Source organism: Salvelinus fontinalis, chromosome 13 (genome assembly GCF_029448725.1).
Source record: "Salvelinus fontinalis isolate EN_2023a chromosome 13, ASM2944872v1, whole genome shotgun sequence".
Lineage (NCBI taxonomy): Eukaryota > Metazoa > Chordata > Actinopteri > Salmoniformes > Salmonidae > Salvelinus > Salvelinus fontinalis.
The window spans coordinates 26,525,281-26,548,584 of NC_074677.1; the positions used below are offsets into that span (position 1 = coordinate 26,525,281).

Below are 23,304 nucleotides of genomic sequence, written 5' to 3' on the forward strand. Positions count from 1 at the left end.
TTCTAGTGCATTATATCATTAATTTGTTTAGCAGAGATCTGCCTCCCTTCATCCAGGGCGACTTATCCTCCTTAGCACAATAAAAAAGAAGAGTTTCCATCCACAAACTCATTACGAAGAGTTTTTTTTATTTTTAAACTGGGGCAATTGAGGCAAAGTACTCTGCTGTAGGGGTAGGACAGCTGCTCCCCATTAAAGAGTGAACAGTGAAGCCAACATCCTTCAGGTCACCAGCGGGCTGCTTTAACCATTCGGCTGGTGACCTGATTGGAGTCTCCCTATCCCCAGAGCTGCTCCCATTAGCAGAACAGCAGGAAATGGGCCTTCTGCTCTCCAGGGTAGGGCTATTATTATTTGTAATTTTTTTAAGGATGACAACAATGACTCCATTAAGCCATCCAACTTCTCAACAGTTATTTTGAGATGGTGGTCCTCTGTAGCTCAGTTGGTAGAGCATGGCGCCAGGATAGTGGGTTCGATTCCCGGGATCACCCATATGTAAAATGTATGCACGCATGTGTAAGCGTCTGCTAAATGGCACATTATCATTTATATTATTTATAACATTAGATGCTAATGAGCCAGGGCGCCGCAGGGAGCGGCACTAGCTCGCCCCAAAATAAACTCAAATTAAGACAAAACAAATTACAGCTTAATGAAAACATTCTCACGTCATTGACTATAGATGGCCTGCATGAGCGCATGCATAAACACAGCAGCCCATGCTCGTGATGAACTCGTCAAAAATACAAAAGGAGAGAAGTTATGACAAATGAGTCTCAGACAAAAGGAACAGTAATGCCATCTCCAGGTGCTGCTAAAAAGCCTTCCTTCAAATCAAATCAAATTGTTTTTGTCACATAAGCGGAATACAACAGGTGTAGTCCTTACAGTGAAATGCTTACTTATAAGCCCTTAATTAAAACCTCTCTGGGATATGTGGGACGGTCCCACCTGGCCAACTTCCAGTGAAAATGCAGAGCGCCAAATTCAATAAAACTATAAATATAACAATACTATAAAAATTAAACTTTCATGAAATCACACATTCAATATACCAAATTAAAGCTACACTTGTTGTGAATCCAGCCGACGTGTCAAATTTCAAAAAGGCTTTACGGCGAAAGCAAACAATGCTATTATCTGAGGATAGCACCCCAGCAAACAATCACAGATCATCATATTTCAACCCTCCCGGCGTGACACTAACGCAGAAATAAAGATATAATTCACGCCTTACCTTTGACGAGCTTCTTCTGTTGGCACTCCAATATGTCTCATAAACATCACAAACGGTCCCATTAGCAGAACAGCAGGAAATGGGTATATATCCAGAAAAACACCGGTTCCAACTCGCTCAACATGACTACAAAAGTTACCTGTAAGTTTTGTCCAAACATTTCAAACTACTTTCGTAATACAACTTTAGGTATTTTCTAACGTAAATAATTGATACAATTTAAGATGGGATGATCTGTGTTCAATACCGGAGGAAAACAATGTGTAGCATGCTTTCTGGTCACGCGCCTCTAACAAACAGTACACTTCACTCGAGCCTCATTCTGAACATGGCTACTTCTTAATTCTTCAAAGGAAAAACCTCAACCTATTTCTAAAGACTGTTGACATCGAGTAGAAGCGATAGGAACTGCAGGAAGGTCCCTTAGAAATCTGGATTCCCAATGAAAACTCATTGAAAAGAGAGTGACCTCAAATAAGATAATCTGAACGGTTTGTCCTCGGGGTATTGCCTGCCAAATAAGTTCTGTTATAGTCACAGACATGATTCAAACAGTTTTAGAAACTTCAGAGTGTTTTCTATCCAAATCTACTAATAATATGCATATATTAGCAACTGGTATGGGTAGCAGGCAGTTTACTCTGGACACGCTTTTCATCCAAACGTGAAAATGCTGCCCCCTATCCCTAAGAAGTTTTAACCAACAATGCAGTCAAGAAAATACCCCCAAAATGTAAATACTTTTTATTTAAGTTAAGAGAAACAAATAATTAAAGAGCAGCAGTAAATAACAATAGCGGGGCTATATACAGGGGGTACCGGTACAGAGTCAATGTGCGGGGGCACCGGTGTCGAGGTAATTGAGATAATTATGTACATGCAGGTAGGGTTTTTAAAGTGGCTATGCATAGATAATAACAGAGTAGTAGCAGCATGGGGGGCGGTGCAAATAGTCTGGGTAGCCATTTGATAAGCTGTTCAGGAGTCTTATGGCTTGGGGGTAGAAGCTGTTTAGAATCCTCTTGGACCTAGACTTGGCGCTCCGGTACCGCTTGCTGTGCGGTAGCAGAGAGAACAGTCTATGACTAGGTTGGCTTTGACGATTTTTAGGGCCTTCCTCTGACACCGCCTGGTATAGCTTGGCTCCGGTGATGTACTGGGCCGTACGCACGAACCTCTGTAGTGTCTTGCGGTTGGAGGCCGAGCAGTTGCCATACCAGGCAGTGGCGCAACCCGTCAGGATGCTCTCGATGGTGCACCTGTAGAATCTTTTGACCATCTGAGGACCTATGCCAAATCTTTTCAGTCTCCTGAGGGGTAATAGGTTTTGTCGTGCCCTCTTCACTATTATCTTGGTGTGTTTGGACCATTCTAGTTTGTTGTTGGTGTGGACACCAAGGAACTTGAAGCTCTCAACCTGCTCCACTACAGCCCCGTCGATGAAAATGGGGGTGTGCTCGGTCCTCTTTTTCCTGTAGTCCACACTCATCTCCTTTGTCTTAATCACGTTGAGGGAGAGGTTGTTGTCCTTCCACCACATGGTCAGGTCTAACCTCCTCCCTATAGGCTGTCTCATCGTTGTCAGTCACACTGTTGTGTCATCAGCAAACTTAATGATGGTGTTGGAGTTGTGTGTGGCCGTGCAGTCATGAGTGAACTGGGAGTACAGGTGGGGACTGAGCACGCACCCCTGAGGGGCACCCGTGTTGAGGATGTGTTGATACCTACCCTTACCACCTGGGGGAGACCCGTCGGGAAGTCTAGGATCCAGTTGCAGCGGGAGCTGTTTAGTCCCAGGGTCCTTAGCTTAGTGATGAGCTTTGAGGGCATTATGGTGTTGAACACTAAGCTGTAGTCAATGAATAGCATTCTCACATAGGTGTTCCTTTTGTCCAGGTGGGAAAGGGCAGTGTGGAGTGCAATAGAGATTGCATCATCTGTGGATCTGTTGGTGTGGTATGCAAATTGGAGTGGGTGTAGGGTTTCTGGGATAATGGCGTTGATGTGAGTCATGACCAGCCTTTCAAAGCATTTCATAGTTACAGACATGAGTGCTACGGTTCGGTAGTCATTTAGGCAAGTTACCTTAGTGTTCTTGGGCACAGGGACTATGGTGGTCTGCTTGAAACATGTTGATATTACAGACTCAGACAGGGAGAGGTTGAAAATGTTAGTGAAGACACCTCCCAGTTGGTCAGCGCATGCTCGGAGTACACGTCCTGGTAATCCGTCTGGCCCTGCGGCCTTGTGAATGTTAGCCTGTTTAAAGGTCTTACTCACATCGGCTGCGGAGAGCGTGATCACAGTCATCTGGAATAGTTGATAATCTCATGCATGTTTCACAGTGTTACTTGCCTCGAAGCGAGCATAGAAGTTTAGTTCGTCTGGTAGGCTTGTGTCACTGGGCAGCTCACGGCTGTGCTTCCCTTTGTAGTGTGTAATAGTTTGCAAGCCCTGCCACATCCGACGAGCGTCGGAGCCGGTGTAGCATGATTTTATCTTAGTCCTGTATTGATGCTTTGCCTGTTTGATGGTTTGTCGGAGGGCATAGTGGGATTTCTTATAAGCTTCCCGGTTGGAGTCCTGCTCCTTGAAAGCGGCAGCTCTACCCTTTAGCTCAGTGCGAATGTTGCCAGTAATCCATGGCTTCTGGTTGGGGTATGTACGTACAGTCACTGTGGGGACGACGTCCTCAATGCACTTATTGATAAAGCCAGTGACTGATGTGCCATCGGAACATATTCCAGTCTGTGCTAGCAAAAAAGTCCTGTAGTTTAGCATCTTCTTCATCTGACCACTTTTTATAGACTGAGTCACTGGTGCTGCCCACTTTAATGTTTGCTTGTAAGCAGGAATCAGGAGGATAGAGTTATGGTCAGATTTGCCAAATGGAGGGCGAGGGAGAGCTTTGTACGTGTCTCTGTGTGCTGAGTAGAGGTGGTCTAGATTTTAATTTTACCTCTGGTTGCACATTTAACATGTTGATAGAAATTCAGTAAAACTGATTTAAGTTTCCCTGCATTAAAGTCACCGGCCACTAGGAATGCTGCATCTGGATGAGCGTTTTCCTGTTTGTTTATGGCGGAATACAGCTCATTTAGTGCGGTGTTAGTTTCAACCTCGCTCTGTGGTGGTATATAGACAGCTTTGAAAAAACTGATGAAAACTCTGGGTAAATAGTGAGGTCTGGAGCTTATCATAAGATTCTCCACCTCAGGTGAGCAAAACGTTGAGACTTCCTTGGATATCGTGCACCAACTGTTGTTTACATAAATGCTTAGGGCCCCTTCCCGTGTCTTACCAGAGGCTGCTGTTCTGTCTTGCCGATAGAGTGCATAACCCAACAGCTCTATGTTCTTAATGTCGTCGTTCATCCACGACTCGGTGAAGCAAAATATTACAGTTTTTAATGTCCCGTTGGTAGGATATACGTGCTTTCAGTTCGTCCCATTTAGTTTCTAGCGATTGAACGTTAGCTAGCAGAACGCAGAGCGCAAGGGCAGATTAGCCACTCATCGCCTGGTCCTCACAAGGCAACCTGATCTTTTGCCTCGGAATCGCCGTTTCCTTCTCCAGCGAATCACGGGGATAGGGGCCTGGTCGGGTGTCAACAGTATATCCCTCGCGTCCGACTAATTGAAGAAAAACTCTTCATCTAGTTTGAGGTGAGCAATCCCAGTTCTGATGTCTAGAAGCTCTTTTCGGTCATAGGAGACGGTAGCAGCAACATTATCTACAAAACAAGTTATGAACAACGCGAAAAAACTAACGAAATAGCATGATTGGTTGAGGGCCGATAAAACACAACTTAATGAGATAAGTGGTTAACTGCTTAACTTCTTTGGGATAGGGGGCAGTATTTTCACGTCCGGATGAAAAGCGTGTCCAAAGTAAACTGCCTGCTACTCAGGCCCAGAAGCTAAGATATGCATATTATTATTAGATTTGCATAGCAAACACTCTGAAGTTTCTAAAACTGTTTGAATCATGTCTGAGTATAACATAACTTATTTGGCAGGCGAAACCCCGAGGACAAACCATTCCGAATTTTTGTTGTTGTTGAGGTCACTCTTTTCAATGGGTTTTCATTGAGAATCCAGATTTCTAAGGGACTTTCTTGCAGTTCCTATCGCTTCCACTGGATGTCAACAGTCTTTAGAAATTGGTTGAGGTTTTTCCTTTGAGAAATTAAGAAGAAGCACTGTTCAGAACAAGGGAAGAGAGAAGTGTACTCTTTGATAGAGGCGCGTGACCTGAAAAGCACGCTCCACTTTGTTTTCCTCCAGTATTGAACACAGTTAATCCAGTATCAAATTTGATCGATTATTTACGTTAAAAAATACCAAAAGTTGTTTAGGAAAGTACTTTGAAATGTTTGGACAAAGCTTACAGGTAACTTTTGAGAAATTTTGTAGTCATGTTGCGCGAGTTGGAACCGGTGTTTTTCTGGATCAAACGCGCCAAATAAATTGACATTTTGGATATATATCAACGGAATTAATCGAACAAAAGGACCATTTGTGATGTTTATGGGACATATTGGCGTGCCAACAGAAGACGCTCGTCAAAGGTAAGACATGAATTATATCTTTATTTCAGCGTTTTGTGTCGCGCCTGGAGGGTTGAAATATGATTGTCTGTGTCTATTTGCTGGGGTGCTGTCCTCAGATAATAGCATCGTTTGCTTTCGCCGTAAAGCCCTTTTGAAATCTGACACGTTGGCTGGATTCACAACAAGTGTAGCTTTAATTTGGTATATTGAATGTGTGATTTCATGAAAGTAATATTTTTATATGCTCAGAAGAGGTTTGTACTGTTAGGGTCAACCTATGTATGTGAACAGACATTTTCAGTGATGAAATATAACAAGTCAAGGGACAGATCATCCCTTACTGACTCTCACCTCTCAGCAATCCTGTACATAGCGACGTCAGAAACTATACCTGACTTCACTGCTCTAGTCAATGCCCATCAGACTTCACTCCTCACACTGATTGAGTAGTTTAAATGTAATGTTGAGCGCCCTCTTTTTCTTGTGTTTTTGTGCATACCCGTTAACAAGAGTTCTGTCCGTGGTGCTGAACGCACAGTGTACTTTCCCTCCATGTAGTTCATTGCGTGTTTAATATTGAAAATACCTACCAAAAGGAGAACATGGATGTGGTTTATTTCTGTGCAAGTTAAAAAAAAGTAGCATACCTGGACGTGATTTACAGTAGATAAATCTGTCAACACAGTCATACAAATGACGTATAAACCTCTATTATAATTCTGGACCACGATGGCAAAAATATATTCTAATGTGGTCCTCCATGGAAAATACTTGTCCAGTGCTAGACTGTGTACACTGCTGTTGATTAGATAGGGAGTTTAAATGTAATATACTAATAACACAACGCAGAAGGGAATGTTCTGCACCGTCTCAGCCACAACAACCCTGCTATTACTGCTAGATAATGTCCTGAATTACATCTCACACTGAAGATTGTATCTGGCTAGGCTCCATACTTTCTTCTACCTTCAGCAAGTGAATATTTAGGAAATAATATTTGGGTTTAAAAAAAATAGTTTAATCAAAATACAATAGTGCAGGGAAAACATGTTGATATAAACTCAGCAAAAAAAGAAACGTCCTCTCACTGTCAACTGCGTTTACTTTCAGCAAACTTAACGTGTAAATATTTGTATGAACATAACAAGATTCAACAACTGAGACATAAACTGAACAAGTTCCACAGACATGTGACTAACAGAAATGGAATAATGTGTCCCTGAACAAAGGTGGGGGCAAAATCAAAAGTAACAGTCAGTATCTGGTGTGGCCACCAGCTACATTAAGTACTGCAGTGCATCTCCTCCTCATGGACTGCACCAGACTTGCCAGTTCTTATTGTGAGATGTTACCCCACTCTTCCACCAAGGCACCGGCAAGTTCCCAGACATTTCTGTGGGGGAATGGCCATAGCCCTCACCCTCCGATCCAACAGGACTCAGACGTGCTCAATGGGATTGATATCCGGGCTCTTCGCTGGCCATGGCCGAACACTGACATTCCTGTCTTGCAGGAAATCACGCACAGAACGAGCAGTACGGCTGGTGGCATTGTCATGCTGGAGGGTCATGTCAGGATGAGTCTGCAGGAAGGGTACCACATGAGGGAGGAGGATGTCTTCCCTGTAACACACAGCGTTGAGATTGCCTGCAATGACAACAAGCTAAGTCTGATGATGCAGTGACACACCGCCCCAGACCATGACGGACCCTCCACATCGATCCCGCTCCAGAGTACAGGCCTCAGTGTAATGCTCATTCCTTCAACGATAAACGCGAATCCGACCATCACCCCTGGTGAGAGAAAACCGTGACTCGTCAGCGAAGAGCACTTTTTGCCAGTCCTGTCTAGTCCAGCAACGGTGGGTTTGTGCCCATAGGCGACATTGTTGCTGGTGAGGACCTGCCTACAAGCTCTCAGTCCAGCCTCTCTCAGCCTATTGCGGACAGTCTGAGCACTGATGGAGGGATTGTGCGTACCTGGTGTAACTCGGGGAGTTGTTGTTGCCATCCTGTACCTGTCCCGCAGGTGTGATGTTCAGATGTACCGATCCTGTGCAGGTGTTGTTACACGTGGTCTGCCACTGCGAGGACGATCAGCTGTCTTCCTGTAGGTCTGTCTTAGGCGTCTCACAGTACAGACATTGCAATTTATTGCCCTGGCCACATTTGCAGTCCGCATGCCTCCTTGCAGCATGCCTAAGGCACCTTCACACAGATGAGCAGGGACCCTGGGCATCTTTCTTTTGGTGTTTTTCAGAGTCAGTAGAAAGGCCTTTTTAGTGTCCTAAGTTTTCATAATTGTGACCTTAATTGCCTACCGTCTGTAAACTGTTAGTGTCTTAATGACCGTTCCACAGGTGCATGTTCATTAACTTCTTATGGCTGCAATCCCGTTAACGGGATGATATGACAACAGCCAGTGAAAGTTCAGGGCGCCAAATTCAAACAACAGAAATCTCATAATTAAAATTCCTCAAACATACATGTATCTTATACCATTTTAAAGGTAATCTTGTTGTTAATCCCACGAAAGTGTCCGATTTAAAATAGGCTTTTCAGAGAAAGCACCACAAACGATTGTTAGGTCACCGCAAAATCACAGAAAAACACAGCTATTTTTCCAGCCAAAGACAGGAGTCACAAAAAGCAGAAATAGACATAAAATGAATCACTAACCTTTGATGATCTTCATCAGATGACACTCATAGGACTTCATTTTACACAATACATATATGTTTTGTTCGATTAAGTTCATATATATATATCCAAAAACCTCAGTTTACATTGGCGCCATGTTCAGAAATGCCTCCAAAATATCCGGAGAAATTGCAGAGAGCCACGTCAAATAACATAAATACTCATCATAAACTTTGATGAAAGATACATGTTTTACATAGAATTAAAGATACACTTGTTCTTAATGCAACCACTGTCAGATTTCTAAAATCTTTACGGCAAAAGCACAATATTCAATAATCTGAGAACAGCGTTCAGCCACAAAAGTAAGCCATACAGTTACCCGCCAAATTGTGCAGTAAACAAAACTCATAAAAAGCATTATAAATCTTCACTTACCTCTGCTGATCTTCATCGGAATGCACTCCCAGGACTCCCACTTCCACAAGAAATGTTTGTTTTGTTCGGTAATGTCCATAATTTATGTCCAAGTAGCTACTTTTGTTAGCGCGTTTAGTACACATATCCAAACGTCGGACGAAAACTTCAATAAGTTATATTACAGGTCGAATAAACTTGTCAAACTAAGTATAGAATCAATCTTTAGGATGTTATCATAAATATTCAATAACGTTCCAACCGGAGAATTTCGTTGCCTATAGAAGTAATGGAACGCAAGTCGATATCATGTGGAATGCGCGTGACCAGGACCTGGCACTCTGCCAGACCACTGACTCAAACAGCTCCCCTCCGGCCCCACATCACAGTAGAAGCTTCATTCAACGTTCTACAGACTGTTGACATCTAGTGGAAGGCGTAGGAAGTGCAAACAGATCCATATCCTACAGTGTTTTCAATAGGTGATGAGTTGAAAATCGACCAACCTCAGATTTCTCACTTGCTGGTTGGATTTCTTCTCAGGTTTTTGCCTGCCATATGAGTTATGTTATACTCACAGACATAATTCAAAGAGTTTTAGAAACTTCAGAGTGTTTTCTATCCAATACTAATATGCATATATTAGCAACTATGACTGAGGAGCAGGCCGTTTACTCTGGGCACCTCTGTGCACCTTTTATCCAAGCTACTCAATACTGCCCCTGCAGCCATAAGTTAATTGTTTATGGTTCATTGAACAAGCATGGGAAACAGTGTTTAAACCCTTTACAATGAAGCTCTGTGAAGTGATTTGGATTTTTACGAATTATCTTTGAAAGACAGGGTCCTGAAAAAGGGACGTTTCTTTTTTTGCTGAGTTTATTATCCTGCTGTTCTCAGGAAGAAAGCTACAACTAGGGTAACTGGTGCTCTGGCTCAATTGACAGAAAGCAATGACAAGTGATTGAGTGTCAGTGGAGAACGGGAGAGAAAGAGTAAAAATAAAAGGACGACAACAGGAAGCGAGAGGTTCATGTGTCAGGGTGCAGACAGGGGGGGGGGGGGGGGGGCGAGGAAGGATAAGGAGACGGGGGGGGGTCTGATGCATTGGAGCGATTCACTCAATTGATCCCACTGGGCCCGAGTGAGCAAGTAATTGAACGATCAATCTGCAAATGACAGGCCTCCATCACATAGCGCCGCATGGCGAGAGCCGTGGTCTCGCTGCAGTCCCAATCAAACAGGCAAAGCATCAATACAGGACTATGATTGAATCCTACTACACTGGCTCTGACGCTCGTCGAATGTGGCAGGGCTTGCAAACTATTACGGACAACAAAGGGAAACCCAGTCGCGAGCTGCCCAGTGACGTGAGCCTACCAGACTGGCTAAATGCCTTTTATGCTCGCTTCGAGGCAAGCAACACTGAAGCATGCATGAGAGCACCAGCTGTTCTGGATGACTGTGTGATTACACGCTCGGGTCAACATTAACAAGGCCGTGGGGCCAGGTGGATTAAGGACGTGTACACAGAGCTTGCGCGGAACAACTGGCAAGTGTATTCACTGACATTTTGAACCTCTCCCTGACCGAGTCTGTAATACCTACATGTTTCAAGCACACCATCATAGTCCCTCTGCCCAAGAAAGCGAATGCAACTTGCATAAATGAATACCGCCTGCCGCACTCACGTCGGTAGCCATGAAGTGCTTTGAAAGGCTGGTCATGGCTCACATCAACACCATTAACCTGGAAACCCTAGACCCACTCCAAATTGCATACCGCCCCAACAGATCCAGAGATGACGCAATCTCAAATCGCACTTCACACTGCCCTTTCCCACCTGGACAAAACCTATGTGAGAATGCTGTTCATCGACTACAGCTCAGTGTTCAACACCAGTGGATGCTGGACTTCTTGACGGGCCGCCCCCCAGGTGGTAAGGGTAGGTAACAACACATCTGCCATGCTGATCCTCAACACGGGGGCCCCTCAGGGGTGCGTGCGTGCTTAGTCCCCCCCTGTACTCCCTGTTGACCCACGACTGTGTGGCCAAGCATGACTCAACACTATCATTAAGTTTGCTGACGACACAACGATGAGACAGCCTATAGGGAGGTGGTCAGAGACCTGGCAATGTGGTGCAAGGACAGCCTCTCCTTAAACATGAGCAAGACAAAGAAGATGATCGCGGACTACAGGAAAAGGACGGCCGAATACACCCCCATTCACATCGACGGGGCTGTAGTGTAGCGGGTTGAGAGTTAAGTTCCTTGGTGTCCACATCACCAACAAACTATCATGGTCCAAACAGGGAACGACAACACCTTTTTTCACTCTCAGCAGACTGAAAAGATTTGGCATGGGTCCACAGATCTTCAAAAAGTTCTACAGCTGCACAATCGAGAGCATCCTGACCGGTATCACCGCCTGGTATTGCAACTGGTCGGCAACCGACCATAAAGTGCTACAGAGGGTAGTGAGTACATCACTGGGGCCAAGCTTCCTGCCATCCAGGACCTATATGCTAGGCGATGTCAGAGGAAGGCCAAAAGAATTCTCCAAGATTCCTGACACCCAAGTCATAGACTGTTCTCCCTGCTACCGCACGGTAAGTGGTACCGGAGCGCCATGTCACTTTATCCCTACCTACATGTACAAATTCTCACGACTAAATTGTACCCGCGCACATTGACTCGGTACCGGTACCCCCTGTTAACTTCTCTGGGATATGTGGGACGGTAGCGTCCCACTTGGCCAAAAGCCAGAAAAAATGTAGCGAGCCAAATTCAAATATATTACTATAAAAATCTATCTTTCATGAAATCACACATGAAAGACACCAAATTAAAGCTACACATGTTGTGAATCCAGCCAACATGTCTGATTTCAAAAAGGATTTACGGCGAAAGCACACCAAACGATTATGTTAGCTCAGTACATAGCCACAGAAAAACACAGCCATTTTCCCAGCAAAAGATAGTAGTCACAAAAAGCAGTAATATAGATAAAATTAATCACTTACCTTTGATGATCTTCATCAGATGACACTCATAGGACATCATGTTACACAATACAATTATGTTTTGTTCGATAATGTGCATATTTATATCCACAAATCTCGGTTTACATTGGCGCCATGTTCAGAAATGCCTCCAAAATATCCGGAGAAATTGCAGAGCCACGTCAAATAACAGAAATACTCATCATAAACTTTGATGAAAGATACATGTTTTACATATAATTAAAGATACACTTGTTCTTAATGTAACCGCTGTGTCAGATTGAAATTTTTTTTTACGTAAAAAGCACACCATGCAATAATCTGGGATGGCGCTCAAACATAACAACATTTCTCCGTCATGTTGGAGTCAACAGAAATACGAAATTACATCATAAATATTCCCTTACCTTTGAACATCTTCATCAGAATGCACTCCCAGGAATCCTAGTTCCACAATAAATCATTGTTTTGTTTGATAATGTCCATTACTTATGTCTAAGTAGCTACTTTTGCTAGCATGTTTAGTGCACATGTCCAAACGCTCGCGCAAATGCGAGCGAACTCGGACAAAAACTTCAAAAAGTTATATAACACTGGTCAAACTAAGTAGAGAATCAATCTTCAGGATGTTGTTATCATATATATCCAATAACGTTCCAACCGGAGCATTCCTTCATGTCTGTAGACACGTTATGGAACCTAAGGCGATATGAGGAAAGCGCCTGACCAGGAACTGGCAATCTGCCAGACCACTGACTCATTCTCCTCCCATCCGGCCCCACAACACAGCATAAGCTTCATTCCACGTTCTACAGACTGTTGACATCTAGTGGAAGGCGTAGGAAGTGCAAACAGATCTATATCTTACAGGGAATTGAATCGGCGATGAGTTGAACATTGACCAGTCTCAGAATTCTCACTTCCTGTTTGGATTTTTTCTCAGGTTTTTGCCTGCCATATGAGTTCTGTTATACTCACAGACATCATTCAAACCGTTTTAGAACCTTCAGAGTGTTTTATATCCAATAGTAATAATAATATGCATATATTAGCATCTGGGACAGAGTAGGAGGCAGTTCACTATGGGCACGCAGTTCATCCAAAAGTAAAAATGCTGCCCCCTATCATAAAGAAGTTAATAGCCTCATTATTGTTATTTTATTGTAAATATAGTAAATTATTTTCTTAAAACTGCATTGTTGGTTAATGGCTTGTAAGTAAGCATTTTACGGTTGCAATACCTTTTGTATTCAGCACTTTTTTTCTTTTTTCTTTTCTTATTTAACTAGGCAAGTCAGTTAAGAACAAATTCTTATTCACACAGACGCCACCCCACGTGACAAATAAACATATATTTGATGCTGTGGCACTAAAGCCCCATGTCACAGACAGGAAATGGATCCGATGTGATTTAAACAAGGGGGAGATGGAACAATCTGGACAGATTAAATCAATTAGGGGGAAATCTCCATGAAAATGGCTTGTGGGAGAAGGCCAGTGGGGGCCATCAGTCAAACAGCTGCCTGACAGCATCCCCCCATGGGACAATATAGTGTGGCAGTCTGGTTGCCATGTCAACTTGGAGAAAAGCGAGGCCCACTTTTCTGACAGGAGCTGCGGGGGATGAGTTTAAAACATGTGAAATCGTGAGAGAAATGGAAACCCTTAGCGCGATCTGAGGGGCTTCGCTGATCCCTACAAAAGCAGAACATGAAGCAATATGTGACAGGGAAAACGATCAGCTGATCAACCTCACACAGACCAATGACTGTGCACAAAGCCCTCAGTGCTGTCTGGCATCCTCCCTGTATGGCCCTGACAACCCACTAGACAACTTTCTGCATAGTCTCTGACAGGCAGAACAACTTCCTGGGCTGAGCGCTGTTCTGTCTGCTGCACCGTGAAATCACTTCTGCTCAATGACAAATGCTGCATGAAAACAGTAGGCACGGAGTTCAAGCACACAGGGCTCTAATGCCACCCTGCAGGTTGTCAGAGACCAAAGGACCTGGCTGTTTTTTCTGTTTTGTAACACATTCCTGAGGGGACTGACAGCCATTCCACCGCAGTACCAGACCCCTCCTCATGTGTCCACCAAACTGGGTGTCCAGGAAGGAGAGGGGAAGGGGATGAAGAGTAAAAACAGAGCCCCTCCCTAAGGGTGGGAAGAGGAGACGGATGGAAAAAAGAGAGAGAGCAAGTGTTGCTCGCACGCTATCTGTGACTCAGACCTCACGCCTGAGCTGCTCCATGAAATTAGAGCTGCCCACAAGATAGACCTGGCAACACAAGGTGAGCGTGGGCAGAAAAGACAGAGGGAGTGAGAGCGAGACAGCAAGGTTTAACAGCCAGAGAGAGACGGAGAAAGAAATGTTACAGAGGATGGGAGAAGCGGGCAAAGAGGGGACTGTCTGTATCTTCTATTCATTAGTTTTTGCACTCTGCACACTTATACTCAAATTGAAGATCTCGTGATGAGGTGAGGGAAACAGTTTGATACAGAGAACATACGCTGAATGGAAGTTACACTGAGAAGTCCAACAACAAAAGTAGAAAAATGCAAAATGAAGCTGTCAGAAGACAAATAGAAATGATCAAACATTGCTTGTCATACAAAAAGCTGAAAACAGTCTAGATGACGCAGCAGTTTGTTGTGTACTGCTGTAATTACATAATATGTACACGAGGATGTAATTACCATAGCTACCAGTATGTTGATGATTACAAACAAACACATACCTACCATGTGTTTCATCAACAGTACTACATTGTTTAATTTCCTATAACCAGCTAAGCCAATTGTAACCAAACCTAAACAAAATGTGTATTCCTCCAAATAACATATAACAATATCTGAATTACTACAGGCTACCTAGCTACGGTAGTTCAACTGGGGTACAACTGGGGTACGACAGTTGAACTAAGCTCATGAGGCATTTATAAGTTATATTCTTCAAGAATCAAAAATTGGTAGATATCATGAATTTATGAGTCCAAAAATGGATGTAGCAACTGCTGATTGTCCCTTTAACTAAACCGACCGGATTAGCCTCACGGCTCCATGGTGGTGGGAGAATACCACCCTGAACTCGAACCCTGCCACCATGCAGTTTCCTTAGGCTAGCACTGAACTAAATACATTTTCTACCTGGAAAGGTAGAATTGCTACCTCTCTCGACGTAAGACCAAGAAAGCACACACTTTCTCCGGCTAGCTTTGTGCTAGCTAGATAGGCTATTAGCCCACGAAATGAACGCTCAAGACTTTCTTAGCCAATGTTGCAAGGATCAAGCTGAACTTGGCTAGCTCTCTGGAAAGCAAGCTAACCACACCAGCATTCCCAAGGAATACTATTCTCGTAGCCATGGAGCCTGCTGCCCCTGAACAGGGAGAACCGAGCAGGGCTCCTGCCCCAGCACAGGTACACCTATGTCCATGCAGGGCTACAGTAGCAGGAAAGGACACACACTCTTCGTGTAATGCATGCTTGGGTCTGAGCACGCTAAGGCAGAACTCGCTAACCCCGAGTCTTAAGTGCACTGTAGAGACTTTCCCTCGACCGCACACAGATGGCGACTGCATGCTCAACTTATGCAGCCTCTCGGACAAGGAGGAAGCAGATGTCATTGACGTTCCCTTCGGGCCGAAGGAACTGTTTGGGCCGGCTATTGCACCACGCGGCAAAAGTATTGAATTTCTGCGCTGCAGACCCGGGAACTGTGGAAACCCGGTCTACCCCTCCACGGGCCAAGGCTTTGTGGCAGTGAAAGGGCAACACGCTGGAACCAGGGTTTCCCACACTGCAAAGCCCCAATGCAGCAGGCTGGGATTCTCACAGGGATTCCTAAAAGAGGCCGACGGTGGGGGAAACAGCAATTTGCTGCAGCCACGTCTAAGTTACTAATTCCCCTAGAGGGGAAGAAGGGGCGCTCGACCTGGATTGATTATGGGACTGAATAGGAATCAGACCCTGGACAGCATTAGCAAAATAATTTGTTCATTTTTCCTGAGCAAATATGACTCCTCCACAGCACTGTGCCAGAAGGAGCCATACAGTACAGTGTGCAGTCAAGCAGCATTGTATGCTCTGTGCAACCCCACGTTTAAAAGTCTATAGTATGTGACCTATATCCTTTGCAGGCTGTACTTTACCAAAGACACTGCACACTGCAAATCACATTATAGCCTTGAATATTCCGCTCCCCTATAACAAAGTAATGCTCAATATTCTATCTAGAGAGAAAGTGAATTCTGAAATATCCCAGGAGAAAGTTTGGGCAAAAAATTATGCAACACAGGGATAATATTTTTGTGGTATTTTACCCCCCCGTTTCTCCCCAATTTCGATCTTGTCTTTTCGCTGCAACTCTCCAACGGGCTTGGGAGGCGAAGGTCCAGTTATGCGTTTCCCGAAACATGACCCGCCAAAACGCACTTCTTAATACCCGCCTGTTTAACCCAGAAGCCAGCTGCACTGACCAAGGTCAGCCTGCAGGCGCCCGGCCCGCCACAAGGAGTTGCTAGAGCGGGATGAGCTAAGTCCCCCCGGCCAAACCCTCCCCTAACCCAGACGATGCTAGGCCAATTGTGCGCCGCCCTATGGGACTCCCGATCACGGCCAGTTGTGATACAGCCCGGGATCAAAGCCGGGTCTGTAGTGATGCCCCTAGCACTGTTATGCAGTGCCTTAGACAGCTGCACCACTCGGGAGGCCCTACACAGGGATTTTAACCCATATGATTAATCCCTCCCCACCGACACACAACAAATAAAAAGATAACAGTAATGTAAATTAATGCAATATTGGTTTTGAAGAATTAAACTCATAAAAACATTAAGTGAACCAGTGAGGACCCCACGTCATTCCATCTCTTTGCTCCTACCTCAAAGGCACTGAACAATTAATTCCTAAAGTGGAGATGGTCAACACATCCGTCAATGAGGCCAGGGTGGCGGTGGCAGCGGGAGCTAATTAAAGATGAATTAAACATTGTGTGATGAAGGCAGGGTGGAGGCTGAGAGGGGCTTGGAAGAGAAGAGCTCAGCTGCGGCAGTCTGAGCCTCATTAATAAATGACCACAGGATAGCCCTCTGCAAACAGCCGACACACTAGTAAACAAATGAGTCACTTGTACACTGAGGAAGCATTTTGGTACGTTTTGTTTGTGTGTCTCAGTCCTTGCATACCGGTGCCTGCGAGTGAGTCAGCACAGTGTGAGTAATATATATATATATATTTGGACACACCTACTCATTCATTCAAGCTGCCACGGTCATCCCCCTCTTCAAAGGGGGAGACACTCTAGACCCAAAATGTTACAGACCTATATCCATCCTGCCCTGCCTTTCTAAAGTCTTCGAAAGCCAAGTTAACAAACAGGTCACCGACCATTTCGAATCCCACCGTACCTTCTCCACTATGCAATGTGGTTTCCGAGCTGGTCATGGGTGCATCTCAGCCACGCTCAAGGTCCTAAACGATATCATAACCGCCATTGATAAAAGACAGTACTGTGCAGCCGTCTTCATCGACCTGGCCAAGGCTTTCGACTCTGTCAATCACCACATTCTTATTGGCAGACTCAATAGCCTTGGCTTCTCAAATGACTGCCTTGCCTGGTTCACGAACTACTTCTCAGATAGAGTTCAGTGTGTCAAATCGGAGGACCTGTTGTCCGAACCTCTGGCAGTCTCTATGGGGGTTTCACAGGGTTCAATTCTCGGGCCGACTCTTTCCTCTGTATATATATATCAATGATCAATGTCGTCGCTCTTGCTGCTGGTGATTCTCTGATCCACCTCCACGCAGACGACACCATTCTGTATACATCTGGCCCCTCTTTGGATACTGTGTTAACAAACCTCCAAAACGAGCTTCAATGCCATACAACACTCCTTCCGTGGCCTCCAACTGCTCTTAAATGCTAGTAAAACTAAATGCATGCTCTTGAACGGATCGCTGCCCGCATCTGCCCGCCCGACTAGCATCACTACTCTGGACGGTTCTGACATAGAATATGTGGACAACTACAAATACCTAGGTGTCTGGTTAGACTGTAAACTCTCCTTCCAGACTCACATTAAGCATCTCCAATCCAAAATTAAATCTATAAATCGGCTTCCTATTTCACAACAAAGCCTCCTTCACTCATGCTGCCAAACATACCCTCGTAAAACTGACTATCCTACCGATCCTTGACTTTGGCGATGTCATTTACAAAATAGCCTCCAACCCTCTACTCAGCAAATTGGATGTAGTCTATCACAGTGCAATCCATTTTGTCACCAAAGCCCCATATACTACCCACCATTGCGACCTGTATGCTCTCGGGGGCTGGCCCTTGCTACTCATTAAGCTGGTTGAGAGAATGCCAACAGCGTGCAAAGCTGTCATCAAGGCATAGGGTGGCTACTTTGAAGAATATCAAAATATATTTTCATTTACTTAACACTTTTTTGGTTACTACATGATTCCATGTGTTATTTTATAGTTTTGATGTCTTCACTATTATTCTACAATGTAGAAAATACTGAAAATAAAGAAAAACCCTTGAATGAGTAGGTGCATCCAAACTTAACTGGTACTGTATGTATGTATATATGTATGTATGTATGTATGTATGTATGTATGTATGTATGTATGTATGTATGTATGTATGTATGTATGTATGTATGTATGTATGTATACTACCGTTCAAAAGTGTAGGGTCACTTAAGAATGTCCTTGTTTTTGAAAGAAAGGCAAATTTTTTGTCCATTAAAATAACATCAAATTGATCACAAAAACAGTGTAGACATTGTTAATGTTGTAAATGACTATTGTAGCTGGAAACGGCAGATTTTTAATGGAATATCTACATAGGAGTACAGAGGCCCATTATCACCAACCATCACTCCTGTGTTCCAATGGCACGTTGTGTTAGCTAACTGGCAGCTTCATCAAATAGTACCCGCAAAACACCAGTCTCAAGGTCAACAATGAAGAGGCGACTCCGGGACGATGGCCTTCTAGGAAGAGTTGCAAAGAAAAAGCCACATCTCAGACAATAAAAATAAAAGATTTAGATGGGCAAAAGAACAGACACTGGCCAGAAGACCTCTGCCTAGAAGGCCAGCATCCCGGAGTCGCCTCTTCACTGTTGACGTTGAGACTGGTGTTTTGCGGGTACTATTTAATGAAGCTGCCAGTTGAGGACTTGAGGCATCTGTTTCTCAAACTAGACACACTAATGTATTTGTTCTTGCTCAGTTGTGCACCGGGGCCTCCCACTCCTATTTCTATTCTGGTTAGAGACAGTTTACGGTGTTCTGTGAAGGGAGGAGTACATAGCGTTGTACGAGATCTTCAGTTTCTTGGCAATTTCTCGCATGGAATAGCCTTCATTTCTGAGAACAGGAATAGACTGACAAGTTTCAGAAGGAAGTTCTTTGTTTCTGGCCATTTTGAGCCTGTAATCAAACCCACAAATGCTGATGCTCCAGATACTCAACTCAAGAAGTACAGTTTTATTGCTTCTTTAATCAGAACAACAGTTTTCCGCTGCGCTAACATAATTGCAAAAAGGTTTTCTGATGATCAATTAGCCTTTTAAATGATAAACTTGGATTGGCTAACACAACGTGCCATTGGAACACAGGAGTGATGGTTGACGATAATGGGCCTCTGTAGATATTCCATTAAAAAAAGCAGTTTCCAGCTACAATAGTCATTCACATTGCCTACACTTTTTTTCTGATCAATTTGATGGTATTTTAAATGAACAAAAAAAACAAGGACATTTCTAAGTGACCCTAAACTTTTGAATGGTAGTACACACACGCGCGCGTACCTTTGTCACTGAAGTCGTCCACCAGTATGACCTCAGCGATGAGCTCAGGGGGCGAGCGGTTGAGCACGCTGTGTACTGTCCTGAGCAGGGACGACCAACCTTCGTTGTGGAATGGGATGATGATGCTGGTGTTGGGCAACTTCTCCCCATACAGCTTCTGTTTACAGCTAAACACACACACAAACAGGCAAATAAAATAATAAGCAACAAACAAACAGCAATTGCCAAAAAGCAATTAGAGTGACTACTGAGGGGCTGTAGAGCAGGGTTGGTCTTCATAAAGTGTCTGAGTATGAGGATCAGTTTTAGCTTTTAAGAGCATAGTGAATAACATTACATTGCCGGATGGGAACTAATCCTAGATCACCCATAGTGTGAGATTCTTTATGATGACAGGCCCTGGTGTTGCACAAAAGTTATCTTCTGGAGAGATCAACAATACTTTAGTATTATCATGTAGGCCTAGTATTCATGACCCACAAATATTACCATACGCAATGATACACAGTAATGATATGATATCACAATATTATATAATATGATTACTATATTGAAATAACCATAGCAGATAATGAAAGCGGTAGTTTCTGGTTCATTAGTAAAATGAGAGCTAGAGCAGAGCACTAGCCCAAATCAAATTTGTTGCAAAACATTGAGACAACTCAGACCAATTACGAGCACACCCACATTTCCTTGCATTGTATCGCTAGAGCAATGGAATTTAGTGGCTTCCTTCATTGGAATACTGTCACAGCGAAACAAAGACATTGAATGTATCAAGACCAGATATCCACTCGGCAATTCCGCTGGTGACAACATGACTGTCACCACGCGGGAGCGGGCCTCCAGGGCAGACAGGTCCACCGATTAGATATGGGAGAGCAGGTGTGGCCACCTCATTGGTCTAACTGACACAGAGTGATGGGCCTGACAGCCGATTGTCACAGTGGCACTTCAGTTGTCAGAAGGCCAAGCTCCTGCCTCAGCATCCTCTTCATCATCCCTCACTTTTTCATTAAAGAGGAGAGGGTACCAGGTCCCACAGACAGTGCTGCGAGAGACAGAAAGCAGGAGAGAGGGTGAGAAAGAGGAACAAAGAGAACGAGAGAGTGAGATAGCTAATTGCTCCCTAATATGCGAAGGCGGTATACTGGGGTATTTGGAAATAGCCACAGGATGGTTTTTCAATACGTTTGAATATTTTTGTTGTTGAAGTTTTCAATACATTTTAATATTTGTAGCAATTCTTTTTCTAAACCCTGCAGTCAACTTGTGCAAAGCGTTAGGAGATAAAGCAGATCGCGTTCTTCATTTCACCTATCACATTATTTTACATTATGAAGCTTACTGTAGTTCCCCAGAACAGTTGAGCCAGTCACGTGTTTGTTAGTAAATAGCACAACTGGAGAAAAGGGGAGCAGGTGAGTCCAGCAGTCCAGCTGTGTATTGACAGAGGTCGTGCTCTATACTGAAAACCAGTGTTTTTGGGATGTGCAACTAGTTTTCTTTCCCCACACATTCCGCAAAAAATAGCTTAATTTTCATCAGATAAACAGAAGTGCAACGCTACTTGGCTGGCAGCCACATGAGTAAATGAGCTTACAATTTAAAAAAGCAAGGTATTTTTTGCAAAAATGATGCATGGCCATCATATTTCTAATGTTCAGGCCTATCATAGAAAGAATGTAGCCAGCTACACTTGCTAACGTTTTGCTTTAAGTTACTCTTGCATTTCACCAGAGATAAATAGGCTGGCTACACCAAGATAATTACCAGAGAAAAATACCTACATAAGTCCGAGCACTGTGTGCTGAAACTATCATCCGAGTTTAGAAGTGCAACTTAAGTACAAAATTAGTCAGATGCCTCTTCTCTGAGCAGAATAGGCAGGCCCGTTGCCCTTGCCACTTTAGACTCCACACAGAAACAGGGTGTAGACATGTTGCTGGAAAGCCAGTACTGCTCTTCCTTCAGACAAGCATTCCTCAAAATGTTGTTTATTTGAACAATGTCTCTCATTCACATTCACTTGTAAATGTTTAACCTCACCAAAAAATTGACATTTGTTAGCTCCTACCTACAGTGGAGAGAACAAGTATTTGATACACTGCCGATTTAGCAGGTTTTCCTACTTACAAAGCATGTAGAGGTCTGTCATTTTTATCATAGGTACACTTCAACTGTGAGAGACGGAATCTAAAACAAAAATCCAGAAAATGACATTGTATGATGTTTAAGTAATTAATTTGCATTTTATTGCATGACATAAGTATTTGAACCCCTACCAACCAGTAAGAATTCTGGCTCTCACAGACCTGTTAGTTTTTCTGTAAGAAGCCCACCTGTTCTCCACTTATTACCTGTATTAACTGCACCTGTTTGAACTCGTTACCTGTATAAAAGACACCTGTCCACACACTCAATCAAACAGACGCCAACCTCTCCACAATGGCCAAGACTAGAGAGCTGTGTAAGGACATCAGGGATAAAATTGTATACCTGCACAAGGCTGGGATGGGCTACAGGACAATAGGCAAGCAGCTTGGTGAGAAGGCAACAACTGTTGGCGCAATTATTAGAATCATTAGAATTAGAATTATTATCACCCTCGGTCTGGGGCTCCATGCAAGATCTCACCTCGTGGGGCATCACTGATCATGAGGAAGGTGAGGGATCAGCCCAGAACTACACGGCAGGATCTGGTCAATGACCTGAAGAGAGCTGGGACCACAGTCTCAAAGAAAACCATTAGTAACACACTACGCCGTCATGGATTAAAATCCTGCAGCGCACGCAAGGTCCCCCTGCTCAAGCCAGCGCATGTCCAGGCCCGTCTGAAGTTTGCCAATGACCATCTGGATGATCCAGAGGAGGAATGGGAGAAGGTCATGTGGTCTGATGAGACAAAAATAGAGCTTTTTGGTCTAAACTCCACTCGCCGTGTTTGGAGGAAGAAGAAGGATGAGTAAAACCCCAAGAACACCATCCCAACTGTGAAGCATGGAGTTGGGAACATCATTCTTTGGGGATGCTTTTCTGCAAAGGGGACAGGACGACTGCACCGTATTGAGGGGAGGATGGATGGGGCCATGTATCGCGAGATCTTGGCCAACAACCTCCTTCCCTCAGTAAGAGCATTGAAGATGGGTCGTGGCTGGATCTTCCAGCATGACAACGACCCGAAACACACAGCCAGGGCAACTAAGGAGTGGCTCCGTAAGAAGCATCTAAAGGTCCTGGAGTGGCCTAGCCAGTCTCCAGACCTGAACCCATTAGAAAATCTTTGAAGGGAGCTGAAAGTCCGTATTGCCCAGCGACAGCCCCGAAACCTGAAGGATCTGGATAAGGTCTGTATGGTCTGATTGGGGATCATATTTAGGCAGCCTTTCCCACCTGTTGTTTGTGGGATCTTGATTTTGTATTGTTGCTTTTTAGCCCTACAAAGACTTTTTCCACTTTCTTACTTTTCAGCCTTATTCTAAAAACGATTCAATTGTTTTTTCCCCCTCATCAATCCACAAACAATATCCCATAATGAATAAGCGAAAACAGGTTTATAGAATCTTTTGCAAAGGTATTCAAAATAAATAACTTATTTACATAAGTATTCAGACCCTTTGCTA

The 23,304-nt window shown here is 44.0% G+C and overlaps 1 protein-coding gene across 4 annotated transcripts in view; it reads right to left on the bottom strand.

The window, feature by feature from the left end:
* Positions 1 to 23,304, bottom strand: part of LOC129868329 (polypeptide N-acetylgalactosaminyltransferase 10-like) — an 85,298-nt gene that overhangs the window by 25,936 nt on the left and 36,058 nt on the right. For all 4 annotated transcript variants that reach the window (XM_055942214.1, XM_055942212.1, XM_055942211.1 and 1 more), the window contains one exon: positions 19,682 to 19,848. In XM_055942214.1, the coding sequence (XP_055798189.1) occupies positions 19,682 to 19,848 (167 nt within the window). The remainder of the gene's footprint in view (positions 1 to 19,681; positions 19,849 to 23,304) is intronic.